At 33.6% G+C, this 14214-nt stretch overlaps 2 protein-coding genes and 1 long non-coding RNA gene across 7 annotated transcripts; all 3 read left to right on the forward strand.

The window, feature by feature from the left end:
* The first annotated feature begins 1010 nt into the window (after positions 1-1010).
* On the forward strand, positions 1011-3189 carry LOC139843563 (actin-depolymerizing factor 2-like). 3 transcript variants are annotated; one of them, XM_071833670.1, is made up of 3 exons: positions 1011-1127; positions 2471-2736; positions 2824-3189. In XM_071833670.1, the coding sequence occupies exons 1-3, from the start codon at positions 1125-1127 to the stop codon at positions 2972-2974; spliced, it is 420 nt and encodes a 139-aa protein (XP_071689771.1). In that variant the 5' UTR covers positions 1011-1124; the 3' UTR covers positions 2975-3189. The 3 variants fall into 3 exon arrangements, with proteins under 3 accessions (XP_071689771.1, XP_071689772.1, XP_071689773.1); XM_071833671.1 differs by having other exon boundaries at positions 2471-2733; XM_071833672.1 differs by having other exon boundaries at positions 2471-2664.
* An 805-nt stretch (positions 3190-3994) lies between these two features.
* Positions 3995-8028, forward strand: LOC139843226 (uncharacterized). Of its 3 annotated transcripts, XR_011757488.1 has the most exons (5): positions 3995-4371; positions 4931-5026; positions 5591-5747; positions 6911-7015; positions 7510-8028. It is a non-coding gene; the product is annotated as an uncharacterized lncRNA (long non-coding RNA). The 3 variants fall into 3 exon arrangements; XR_011757486.1 differs by having other exon boundaries at positions 6911-8028; XR_011757487.1 differs by lacking the exon at positions 4931-5026 and having other exon boundaries at positions 6911-8028.
* A 2079-nt stretch (positions 8029-10107) lies between these two features.
* LOC139839561 (actin-depolymerizing factor 2-like) lies at positions 10108-12429 on the forward strand. The gene is made up of 3 exons (XM_071829654.1): positions 10108-10241; positions 11648-11913; positions 12000-12429. The coding sequence occupies exons 1-3, from the start codon at positions 10239-10241 to the stop codon at positions 12148-12150; spliced, it is 420 nt and encodes a 139-aa protein (XP_071685755.1). The 5' UTR covers positions 10108-10238; the 3' UTR covers positions 12151-12429.
* The last annotated feature ends 1785 nt before the right edge of the window (positions 12430-14214 follow it).

A 14214-nucleotide genomic window follows, 5' to 3' on the forward strand; every position in this document is an offset into this window, starting at 1 on the left:
CAATTTTTATGTTAGATTTATCACTAGCCGTGACAAATTGACTTTTGCCACGTGGATTTGTTTTCTGGACCAACATCATATATAGCTTAGAAAATCTGGATCACTAATAACTATACACTCATGAATTATAGCACCTTATAAGACCAGTCTCAAATATGACATGTTTCTTTATAATAATTTCTCCTCGCGATGGTAGCTTAGTGGTTGGGGACATGCAATATAAAAGGGAGGTCATGGGTCCAAACCCACCCCATGTCCCTTTAAACATGAATTACACGATTTTATTATCACATGTTGGCTGGGTCAGGTCGGTGTGGAACCGCTAGAGGGTCGGTTTTACCTTTTTATTTCTTTATAACAACCAATATGTATATTGACTATAAATGGAGACACATATATCCGTGGACAAATTCGTTTACTCGATATTTAGTAAGCAAATGGGACATAGATACTCGTAAGAAAAACCCTTTACCCGATAGTTAATAAGTAATGAACCCCCGTTGGGTATGAGTCTGAGTTTGGGATGAAGTTTCTTAATCGAGTTCGGGGATATCCCTAATGAGAACGTGAAATAGCCCAACGGTTCCCCCCATGTACTTTGAGTCATGGGATAGAGAGGTTTTACCGGATTCGTTAAACCAATTGACCCTATAGAGAGGTCATGGGTTAGATCCTTAGGGATGGCATGATATTCTTTAAACCAATTGACCCTATAGGGAGGTTTTACCGGATTCGTTCACGGACCTCTAGCCGGAACACTGCCCGAATGGATGTGTTCCCGGGTACCGTCGATCAGGTTCGGGTTTCCACCGAACGTGTGTGTTACGTGTAAATTATGAAGGTCGTTGAAATAAATGATCTACAGATGTCAAAAAATCGCCGTAAAAAAAAAAATATATGAAATGAATTGGACATAATTATATGGGGTAAATTTTGTAGATTAAGAAAAGATGAGGGGTGTAAGGTACAATTGGCAGTGATAATTACTACAGTAAAATATATGCCCACATCTAAAGCAAGAAGCAAGTCTTCTCATTCACCCCAAAAACCTACTCATCATTCATCAGAAAACTTCTCAATCGGAGCCCTAAATTCTCTTCCGTCGTTCTTCTCCGGCTGAAATCATGGTCATCTCTAGCTCTCTTACTCATAAACACACACCGTTTACTCAATTGCTTAAGAATACATATATTAAGCACATATAAATTAATATATTTACATTTTTGTTTATTATTTAATTAATATAATATATATTCTCTGTGATCTCTACGCAATCTGCTGATTACTGTAATATGTTGATGCTGATATCGATGATCTGTTTTTAGATCTGAGATTTGTGTGAATTGTAGATTATGTGTTTGATTTACTTGTTTGTGGTGATTTTTGAGCTATATGATTGGTCATTTGAGTATTGAATGCAATTTATGTTGCTTGATTTGATTATTTGATTTGCTGCCTTTTGATATGTATTAGCCTGAGGTCATTTTTGCTGTAAGAATTATTTGTGGAGCTCTATGTTTTTTTGAAGGATGCTATGCTAACATGCTCATGAACGTATCTAACTAGCTTTTCAATGATATTACTGTCTATGTAGTCAACTCATTATTATGTATAGCGTCTGGCTCCTGGATTTATGAGTTAACTGGTTACTAAACCTGGGTTAGTTGATCGCTTGGTGCATATTGAATTGTTGATGGTAGGTAATGTGGTTTGTTGAGGCACTATTAGACTATTTGTTATCTTGCGTAAGTGAATTTTATGCGTTGTTCAACATATAGCGAGGAAGTTAGGTATGTCAGGGTGGTGAATTGGCAGGTCCTTTGTGGTTGATTTTATTTTATCATTATTTTTTTGACAAATTCAATAGCTACGGGATTTTTTGAGATGAACTAAATCATATTTTAATCCAACTACTATGGTTACTCATGTAGTTGATTCACGATAATAGCAGTCTTTTGTTGTTGTAACCTATTTGTGTAAGAATATCCAGTGTTTTATATCTAGTGGGATTTTTTTGATTACAAGGTCGTGGTTATTCTAGAAATCCTGTCAATGGTGATGTATGATTCAATTAGCAGAACTTTTCAATTTAAACGGAAACATAGCTGGGACTGGTTTAAGTGGTATTGAGTAGAGATATTTGGTACCCCTAATGTGTAACTATTTTTTGCACCAAATATCTTGTATTACCTGGAGTCTTCTGTGATGCAATGAAAATATCTATGACATTTGGTGTTTTTAGTTTTTATTCTTTATGAAATTTTGGTATCTAGTTAAATGTAGACTACACTATCTATGAGTTAATGAACAAGTGATGTGGGTCCGTGGAATTATTGGTACCCGTACACTTTGTAATGATGTCTAACTGGATCTTTTATATGACCTGCTAGATATTTATTTACTTATCAGGCTGTTTGTCCACATTTGATAAAATGTCTGTATGCTTGACTAGCCCATTAAAAAATTGCAGGCCAATGCAGCATCAGGGATGGCGGTGCATGACGAGTGCAAGCTAAAATTTATGGAATTAAAGGCAAAAAGAACATTTCGCTTCATCATTTATAAGATCGAAGAGAAGCAGAAGCAGGTGATTGTGGAAAAGCTTGGAGAACCAGTTGAGACTTATGATGCTTTTGCAGCATGCCTACCTGCTGATGAGTGCCGGTATGCTGTCTTTGATTATGACTTTTTGACTCCAGAAGGTGTTCAAAAGAGCAGAATTTTCTTCATCGCGTGGTAGTAATTCATAATAACCCGTCTCCATTGTTTTATAAGTACTTTGGTATTTTGAAGTTGGACTGCCATATTTTAATCATGTAACAGGTCTCCGGATACTGCAAGGGTGAGGAGCAAGATGATTTACGCCAGTTCCAAGGACAGGTTCAAGAGAGAGCTTGATGGTATTCAAGTGGAGTTGCAAGCAACAGATGCTAGTGAAGTTGGGCTTGATGTTATTCAAAGCCGAGCAAGTTAAAGCTCTGCATTAATGAGATGCCCATGTACTTCTATTATGTTTAGTCTATAGTGTCCCTGGTATGTAGATTAATGATGATTGACTGGCTTACCTGATGGGTTTTACTTTCCAAGAACTAGTTTGGTGGTTTAAGGTAAAAATTGTGTGATGCTTGTGTGAATTAACAGAAGCAATATTAATTTGTAATGTATTTCAATATGATTTATGTTCATCGATTTGCGATTATTTACCCAGGAATGATCATTTGCATTTACTTTGATTTCCTTCACGTGTTGCTTTAGCGTTTAGCCTATAACTATTTTCATGTTGAAGTATGCAGTTGTTGAATCAGTTGCATGTATAAAAAATCGAATGCCCTATAATGAATTTAATTATGAACGACAATATCTTGTTTCTTGAAAAAAGAAAAAACATTTCCGGCGAAAAAGCCAGAAAAATAAATAAACAACATTGAGTTGTAGCTCAACTAGTAGTGGCATGCCTCTCTTAGCGAGAGGTCGACTCCGCTGGACTGCAACATTTCACTCAATGTTATCCCTGACTTGAAATATACACTCAGGTCGCCTTTTGCTTAGTGTGGAGGCAGCGAGGAGGGGTCTGACCTGAATTAGGACAGCGAGGAGGGGGTGTGTTTACCGGTCATGCCCTCGGATTGGTCCGAGTTTTCTTCAAAGCAGTAGTTGGGAGTGAGTTATGCAACTACGGGAGATGAACGCGTGAGTGGTTAAGTCCAAGGGATCCATATTGATTTTCAAAAAAGAAAAATAAATAAACCTTTCTTCATCAAAACAATGGAGGCAAAAACAATTACAGTAAGGCCAAAAAGGACCGACAAACGTAAGAGAATTACATTGAAGAACAATGCGAACCTAGTTAATACAAGTAACTACTCCATATTTATATATATATAAATTGTGGTAAACTATGTCACTCTCCTATTGGTCCTCCACCTCCACAAACACTATCCATAAACACTATTCACGCAAGCGCTTTTTTCCCTCCCCTTTTTTCACCCACACTTCTTCGCCCCTTCTACACTCTTCTACTTTGCCATCCACTTCTTCCGCACCTGCTTCTTCCAAATCATCTCCTCCATTCGCAAACAAAAACCACACATAAAAAAAAAGAACATTTTGTGGTCACAGCAAAAATTAGGCCTCCAGGGTAAAGAAAAAAAAAGAAAGGATTCCATGGCCAAATATTCGATGGTGTGGTTTAAAAATCGTCGATTTGTGGTGGTTTTATTCGATGGTTTTAACCGACGGTTTGCGTTCTATATTCGATGGATAAGTATTCGATGATTTCCACGGTTAGGGTTTCATCTGTTGCAACTAATGGTAAGGATTGTTTGAATCCCACAACTGCTTACCAACCGCAACATCAGATTTCTATTGCTGGTAACTTTCCTATTCCAAATTTTTAAGAGTTTAATTTATAAGGTTTATGGTACAAGTTGGTGTCTGTTAGTTAATTGATTCAATTTTTCATTGGCTTACAGATTTATGAGATGTCGTCGTATATTAAATTGTGGCAATAACAACGGCTGTTTAGCTTTGTCATGGTCATAAAAAAAATGAAAAAATAGGTGCCTCATATACATATACAGAGTTGATTGTTGGTGTTTGGGCCACTTTTAGGTATTTTGAGTTCATAAAAAATAGGTGCCTCATATACATATACAGAGTATTGAATTGCAAGTTAAATTACAATATGATGACACAAAATGACTTAACGAACTTGTATACGGAGTCTGCCATCAACGATATGGTTCATTTGTTGTTTTAGTTTCTCATGGGCTTCGATTCGTGTTATATGTTTGTATATGGGTGAATGTTTGTATGTATAATTGAAAACGTAAGTTTAGGTAATAATGGTTACTTTTCACCTAATTTGGCTGTCAAAATAGAATTAATTTGTGGTTTATTAATGTTTTGAGTATGTGTGTGTTGATGAAAGGCAAAAGGTAAAGAAATGAAAGATAAGCCCAGTTGTTGTGGAATTTGGTTTTCTATGGGGAGACTTTACTTCAACCCGTGATTCTTAGGCACCCAGGTACATACTTACTGCATCTATTTGTTAATAAATGGTATTTTAATTTTTTTAGTTAATAGTTAATATTCAAATTGAATTTAAGCACATATTATGTTTTTGTCACTTGTTTTTGCATATGTGTGAACTGTAAGCATGGTTACTGTATTATTTTAGATGTTGGAAATGTATATTTGTTAACTATTGTACCAACTGAAACCATTCTGTTACCTTTTATCTTGGTAATGGTTCTTAAGTTGGATTATAAATTAATGGTGACATTGTGTTAACGTGATGATGGTGGCTAGTAGAAATAAGACAGATGTTTTGGATAATGTAGTGATGGTGCTTTTAGCATCTGATGTTCACGCAAATTTAGTTCAACATTTCCTGAGATTAGTTATTCATATACTGCTAGAAATGTTCCATGTCTACCATTAAGTGCTATGATCATGTTCAAAGAATACGTGTGCATGACTTCTTTTGAAACCATTTTAGTGAGAATATTATATCCGCCGAAATCCTAATCATCACAAACAATAATCCGCCCAGTTTGATACATGAAAGCCAATATCGTCTTCATTGCAGGTGACCAAGTTTAAAAATACTATATCAAAAAGGGCACAATGTTTGGCGAAAGGTTTAGCATGGTTTAAAGAACAAGGCTATTAGAGTTATCCAAGACAGATTCACCCGCATACAAGGGAAAACGTCAGCAAAATCTCATCTTCATTAAAGTATTAAGGTAATTCTTTTCAGAGCTAGATTAGGTATTTTGTTGAATTTAGCTAACTATATCCAGTTGACCTACCAGGTGTTGGTTTGATTTTAAAGTTTATTTATCTTTTTTATGTATAGATGAAATAAGTGGATCATTTTTCCAACTCTCTTTATATGAACAACACACGTATCAAACTCTTTAACTAACTTACTACCAACAAGGCTAAAATGAGGGGAAAAATCATAAATTTCTTGGGGAAAAAATGAAACTTCATAGGGGACTAAACGGTAACTTCCATATTTTTATAAAACCCCCTTAAATGTCACCTTAATTTTTGGCGGGCTTTATTAGCAAAAGAGGGTGAAAAAGAAGCACAAAATCTGTCGAGGGTTATTTGAAGTTTTTGGTTGATAGTAAATTGGTTTATGATACTCTTGAGAAGATTGTTGATAGGGCCGATTTCCCAGAATGTAAGTTTAAATTTAATTTATTTATTATTATGTGTTACACATTTGAGCTATATGATTGTTGAGCTATATGATTGTGATTATACAGTAAGGGTTTTTATAGTTGTTAATTCTATAAATTTTCTACATCGGATAATAAAAAGTGTTGCTTTTAGTAATGGTTTTTGAATTAAGTTGAAACATTATTTAATGATGATGTTAGAGGTTTGTAGAATTCGAATATATGTTTTGGCTAACGTGGGCATGGTTTTTTTAGCATCTGACCTTGATAGTACAGATATAGTTTAGCCTCTTTTATGATAAGTTTATTCATATGCTGCTAGAAAGTTTTTTAGATGTTTTAATTGATACTGTGAACAGAGATTGTACCTTTTTTAATTTTGAAAGGTTGTCATGTTGTCGTTTGAATTTCGGTGTATTATTTATGGTAATGAAGGTTTTGAAGATTTGGATTTATAATTGGACTGTTTTTCTTTTGTATAATCCGTTGTTATGATTTGTAGTTACTTTGGAGAGTATTCATGAATTAGTTGAAGATGTGAAAAATTGGTGTGAATTAGGGCCGAAGTAATGAGGAATATAGGTAGTGGTCGTGTAGAAAGTTTACAATTATTATACCAATCTTATATCCATTACCCATTTTTTATTTGTTAATTTTTCTATATCCCAAAATCAAGAAGTGTGTAATTACATTTACCTCGAAAGATTCTAAATTTTTAGGTTTCTTGAAAGAAAATTGTAAAGATCATGAAGACAGATAAAAGAATGGAGATTGTGAAGAACAAGAACAAGTTTCTTCAACTACATCAGTGAAGATTTAATTAGGTAAGTAAGAAAGACACTTTAAAAAAAAAAACTTTAACAGGTTTGATGATATTACTCCGTACTACACTTATTTTGGAGGAGTTGTTAATTTTTATTGTTGAAAGTTGAATAATGATAATGATAGTAACAGTTGATATTATAAGAGGTTGATATAAATTGCCTTGGATCAGGGTGACTCTAAAAGTCGCAAGTGAAAAAAAGGCTAAACCTTTCTTTGTGTTCTTGTAATTCTTGAAACTTTTTCACTTTATTTCATAGGTTTCTACATGACCCGTATTGTATTTTGTTGATTTCCAATTTTTTTTAGTGTCTACAGTTTTGAAAATTTTATTTTGTGTTGGGGTTATATTGAAGTATTGTAAAGATTGTGTTAATTGGGGACCATTTTAGTTAATATTTAGATATTGGGAATTGGTATTTTTATTTTTATTTTTTTCTTTTTTTTGTTGGGGACCAATTTGAATTCAGTTTGATTGAGTTTAGTCATCATATAGGTATGGTATGGACTTTTACATAAAGGGGATGAATTAGTTAAACAATGACAATTTGTGAGACTAAATTCAATCAAGATAGTAATTTTGATGGAGATAATTTCAGCAGTTTTAGTGCCATCAAATTTAGGTAATGCAGCAAGCTGCAACATGTCTATCAGAAATAGAGCAATCACCACCAAAGGCGGTATTGGAATCCATATGAGTTAAATTTTAACTTTGTTTTGGTTAAATTCTGATTACAAATTAGGATTATGAGTGTCATTTTTATCATTTTAATTTCTGTTACATGTTTCAGCAAATTCATATATTAATATGAACACACGTTCTTGTGTGTGAATTTAATAATTAAGAATGAAGGCGTAAAATAAACTTGGAATTGGTGCAGTAGGTTTGTTTTTTGGAAAATTTTATTCGTACTTAGTCGCTACACAATAAGGTGCGCACCTGCTATGAAGATGCTGAAATTAACTCCAAGGGTTCAGGTTCATTCTTCGAGTCGTTTCTGTTTTAAAATTGCTACAACTCATCCACCAAAGCTCTTATCACCAATGAATATCCACTCAGAAATTTTGACGATCCAGAGGTAATAGGCATTTAAACTATCATTTAGTTAATTATTTTTTTATCTTATTTTCTTTCTTGATGATACATACATGTGTAATAATCCAAAATCAGTTAATATGTCAGTAACTCCTTATTTGTTATGATAAATTTGTTGAATGGATTGTAAGTTATAATTATGCAAATATGTATTGTTATGTGGTCTATGTATAGTTAACTATGTAATGAATGCATTTTTTATTTTTTTTTTACTTTCTTTTAACAAATCAATAACATGGGCCTGAAATGCATCTTGAACTCTTTTTCCCCCCCCCCCCTGTAATTATAGAAAATTAAGAAGTTTTTAGGGGTCTTACTTATTCTTGAAGTTATAAGAGAATAAACTAAATTAGTTTAAAGCTTGAATTATTTTAGTTGGTTACACTTTCAAGGGTGTTATGTAAAAAGGCTAAGGCGCATCTGATGATGGAAATCATTGTACATGTAATTGTATGGCATTTCTACTTGCTTATTAGTAGTATATGGTCTTATAATAATGTTCGAATTTTTGAATTGCAGCTTTCTCAAGACGAAGACAAAGACAAAGAATTCAATCCATTTAACCATCGCTACATATGGCTTTGAATGCAACAATATACATAGGTATTTTGACATTTTTTTAGGTTCATCGTAAGATTTTTAAATAGGTTGTTTTATTTAGGGTTGTTGATTGTATATATTGGAATCATCATGTTTTTATGTTCACAATTTATTGATGTATTTCTTTATTGATATAGTTCTTCATTTGAGTCTATATATCATGTTCTTATCTTGACAATTTACTGATCAAAGTCAATGTCGTAGTTTGATAGTCTGATTTCTATTTGTTAGTTGGATATTCTCCTTATTGAAGGTTAGGTAACGGAAGGGTGGCGACATTGACAACACCACCAGGAAAAATTGTCTTCGGTGCTCGCTGTCAACTATGTAAAGCATAACGGTTAGTGGTTAGTTGAATGTCCTCTAAATTATTTTATTGTAAGCAAAGTATTGTAATATTGTAAGCTATTAATTGTGTAAATTTCATATCTAACCAAGCAAATGATCAGTTACAGTAACTTACCATTCCATTTTCTATATGATTTTATTATAGACACTATTCATCTTGAGATTTAACAGTATAGTATTTTCAAAGGTTAGTGTTCCAATTGGCAAAAACCCGTAGCATAGCGCGGGCCAACACACTAGTTAGCATCAAAGGTGTGCTCTCAAATGTAGAATTGATGCTCAAAACATAGTTTGTAATAGGTGGCCCGTGGCCCAAAAGAAAACTTCAAGCTTGATGCTTAACTCTATGAATGACAGTAAAATTAATGATAATATAACATAATTGTATAATAAGTGTTATGGATATAATTTAAGGAATATATTAAAAGAATTGAAGGCATTGAATGGTTAAGAAAATATTTCAATTCTGAATGATTCAACATAGATTTTTGAATGGTTCAACATCCTTTTTTTCATTCATATGTCAGTAACGCAGTGAAGGTTCCTTCGCTACTCGGTACTAAAAAATTCCGAAATGAAGAATACCAAAATAAGAATAAGACTTGATATTATCACAAATGTCCAAAAAATATCTTATCCGTAAAGCTGAAACATAGATGCACTCCTATGAGCGTAGAGAATATAACGGATTGAATGCTGAAGAGTTCAACATTAAATTAAATTAATAAGTAATTAAACGTACCTTAGTTTCTTAATTAAACACACGGTCAAATATGGAAATCTATCGAGACCAAACTTACATTTTTATGTTCTGACTAAGAACATGAATATGTAGGTAAAACATATGAAAATGAGTTTGACACCAGTTTACATAGTTAAATAAAATTAAAATCAATTATATACACCAATAAACTAGTTGCACAAAAAAAAAAAAAAAAAAAGCTAATGAAATTGACTAGTAAAAAGAACCCAATGTTCTTTTAGGGTACATTTTGTGAATTACGAAAACTTGAGGGAAGTAAACTACATTTAGCAGCGATAATCTCCACAGTAAAACATATGCCCAAATCTAAAGGGAAAGGCAGAAACAGGTCTTCTCATTCACCGCAAAAACCTACTCTACACAAACTTGTCAATCGGAGCCCTAAATTCTATCCCGTCGTTCTTCTCCGCCTGAAATCATGGTTACTTCTAGCTCTCTTACACATAAACTCATTTTTGACTAAGTTGCTGCATATATTATGCACATATAAATATAAATATTTACATTTTTGTTTATATTTTACTCCGTAGTTAAGTTCATATTTTTACGAGATCTCTATGTAATCTGCCGAGTTATGTAAATACGTTGATGTGGATATCTCTGATCTACTTTTTATTTGATTCATAATAGACTCTATGTGATTTACGTGTCGGTGTTGATTATAAAGCTGCAAACTCTAACCTGATAACTTGATGTTGAGATAGATCAGAAGGTTGTGTGAAATTGTATATTATTTTGTGTGATTTATTTGTTTGTGGAGATTTTTGAGCTATATGATTGGTCATTTTTGTATTTGAATCCAATATCTGTTGCTTGATGTCATGCTGTTGTAAAGAATTATGTGTGGAGCTCTAAGCATTTTTAAAGGATGCTTACTTGCTCCATGAACGTATCTAACTAGCTTTTCTATCATTTTATTGTCTATGTAGTTAATCCATATGATTAAACTGATTACAAAACTTGGGTTATCTGAGAGCTTGGTGCATGTTGATGTTAGGTAATGTGGTTTGTGGAGGCTCTATTAGACTATTTATTATCTTGCCTAATTGTATTTATTGTGTTGTCTAACAGCTTGTGAGTAAGTTAGGTATGTCGGGGTGGTGATTGGCAGGTCATTTGTGATCAAATTTAGTTTCTTTTATAAAAAGTTCATTAGCTACATGTTTTTTTGAGATGAATTGAATCAAATTTTAATCCAAGTAGATTCATGGTAATTGTAACCTTCTGTTGTTTTTTTGCAACTTGTTTGTGTAAGAATATCCTGTATTTGATATCTACTGGGATTATTATGTTTATAAGTTCGTGGTTATTCTAGAAAACCTGTCAATAGTGATGTATCATTCATTTAGTACAATGTTTCAATTTAACCGAAAATATAGCTGGGAATGGTTTACGTGGTATTGACTATATGTCATTGGTGTATCCTCATGTGAATGATTGTTGGCACCAAACAACCTGGAGTACCTGGAGTCATCTGTGATGAAATGAAAATCTATACGACATTACGTGCTGTTTTTTAGTTTTGGTATCCTGTTAAATGTAAACTGCACTATATGTTAGTTAATGAAAAAGTGATATGGGCCCGTGTAATGATTGGTACCCTTACGGCCTTACACTTTGCAATGGAATCTAACTTGATCTCTTATACTACCTGCAAGATATGTATTCTCTAATGCATGGATATAGTTCTGTCTTCTTTATTTACAACATGTACCGATGAGACTATTCGTACAGTAAATGCACACTCTTGTCACATATAAGGCTGTTAATCCACATTTAATAACTGCACACTCAGTATGCCTGACTAGTAGTCCATTTTACTTGCAGGCCAACGCAGCATCAGGAATGGCTGTGCATGATGAGTGCAAGCTAAAGTTTATGGAATTAAAGGCAAAAAGGACCTTTCGCTTCATCATTTATAAGATTGAAGAGAAGCAGAAGCAGGTGATTGTAGAAAAGCTTGGCGAACCAGCTGAGACTTATGATGCTTTCTCAGCATGCTTACCTGCTGATGAATGTCGGTATGCAGTCTTTGATTATGACTTTTTGACTCCAGAAGGTGTTCAAAAGAGCAGAATTTTCTTCATCGCATGGTACTAATACATAATAACCTGTCTTCATTTATTTACATGCACTTCTATATTTTGAAGTTTGACATATTATAATCATCATGCAACAGGTCTCCGGATACTGCAAGGGTGAGGAGCAAGATGATTTATGCAAGTTCCAAGGACAAGTTTAAGAGAGAGCTTGATGGTATTCAGGTGGAGTTGCAAGCAACAGATGCTAGTGAAGTTGGGCTTGATGTTATTCAAAGCCGAGCAAGTTAAAGCTCTGCGTAAATATCAATGGTGATGCCCATGTTCTTCATTTATGTTAAATGTCTATAGTGTCCCTGGTATGTAGATCAATGATGAATGGCTGGCGTACCGGATGGATTTTACTCTTCAAGAACTAGTATGGTGGTTTAAGGTAAAAATTGTGCAATGTTTGTGTGATCTAACAGAAGCAATATGAATTTGTACTGTATTTCAATTTGATTTCTGTTTATGGATTTTGCTTTGCTTGGCCTTGCCCATGGAATGACCATTTGTATTTACTTTGATTTCCTTCATGTGTTGCTATGTGTTTGTAGAACCTGAAAAAGCTTAGCCTATACGTAGTATTTGTTTTAATGTTGAAGTATTTAATATTCAGTTGTTAAACTTTTATTCTTTGTTTTACAAACATACATTTTCTCAGTGCTGTTTATTTTTTTTAAGATGTTTTTGTCTAAAGATTTGTAGAGCATGTCTCTTGAGATGTGGCCTAAATGTGCGCATGTTGAATAACTTAATTATGTCTGCAGCACTAAGAAACATATTTTCAAGTGAGTTTGTTTACAGAATAAGGTGTTATTTTATCTTATATTTTTAGAAAATTAAACATTTTGTAATGTAAACGTCTATGGTCGCGCAAATAAGGTGTAATTAAATCTGCAAACAGAAAAACAAACAACACCTACCTACATGTATTAGTAAAAGTTAGCTTTCCTAAAGGAAAACACTAACAATATGACTCGTATCTACTTTTTTTTTAAGCCTAGGCCTTAAAGTGTAGCTGGTGGAGATCGAACCTGAATTTCTTTTGGTAATTTCCAATTGTCTAATCACTAGGTCACCCGTTGAAAAACCAAATTGTTTTTTTGATGGCCTACGACTACCGTGTATCGGCTAAATTGTTGATCGAAGACGTATAACTACTCTAGATCGGCCAAATTGTTAACTGGAGATTTATAACTGAAATAATGTTTTTTTTTTTCTTTTTCAAATATACATTATTTTATTTTAAAATAAATTAGAAGATTTTACAAATAATAAAGATCATTGCAAAAATACACTACCAACAACGAACACACAAATACGAACTATTGAAGATTCAAACAAACCGATGCGAGCCCATTAAGATTCAACCAATCAAAGAACCTTAATCACTTACCAGCAGCCATGACCGAAGCTCCAACAATCGAATTCTTTAAATCAACCAAAACCCAATCGAAATCAAACAACAAAATCCATCACAAACCACACTGACCCCGATAAAAGAAATCACCCAAACTACCTAAACGAAACAAAATCGCAACCGCAATCCTAACTAAAACACAAAGTAAACATCCTCAAATGGTGATCTCGCTGATTATAAAATATTATCTTCGAGTAAGTGAACCAAACGGATGTCGTATAACCATCCTTAAATTCATTTCATCGAGAATCCATTTGAATTTAAATTGGTAACCAACGACTCTATTGATCGACAATTTGTGATTTTGATCATAACCAGATCCTCCTTTTTTGCGCAATAAGTAGCATTTTTTTTTTATATATATTTTACAATATTTACATTTTGTTTTTCTTGGTTCTATATCGAATTTAGTAAACCATCACAAGGTAGCTCAATGGTTGAGGCCCTGACATCCTTGCAAAAGGTCTTAGCTTCGAATCTTGTGGTGAACAGAGAAGGGATGAAAACAGTCAATGTGAGTATGAGGTTAGATTACCCGCTCACCCGAATAACCCGAACATTAAAAACCTTTAAAACCTATATCGAATTTGGTTGTTAAAAACTTAGACTAATGTTTTCCAATAAGTAGTACAGAGTGTTTTACTACTAGATGGGCCAAGAATTGATGGGCATATTCAGTACTCCATGATACATAATCTCTATAAGTCAGTTCAATTTTAATTTCTCTAATATTCGTTTTTGGATTAGTGAGAAAAACATCCTATGAACGAGTACATTGACATCCTCATAGAGGGTAAACCTCGGGTAATCAAACCCCCTGAGTGCGAGATCTGGTACTGGATGAATTGCGTACAAGGCGCATCCTCTGGTCACACTCCTTTTTGAACGAAATG

This window comes from Rutidosis leptorrhynchoides, chromosome 4, assembly GCF_046630445.1.
Source record: "Rutidosis leptorrhynchoides isolate AG116_Rl617_1_P2 chromosome 4, CSIRO_AGI_Rlap_v1, whole genome shotgun sequence".
Taxonomy (NCBI): Eukaryota; Viridiplantae; Streptophyta; class Magnoliopsida; order Asterales; family Asteraceae; genus Rutidosis; species Rutidosis leptorrhynchoides.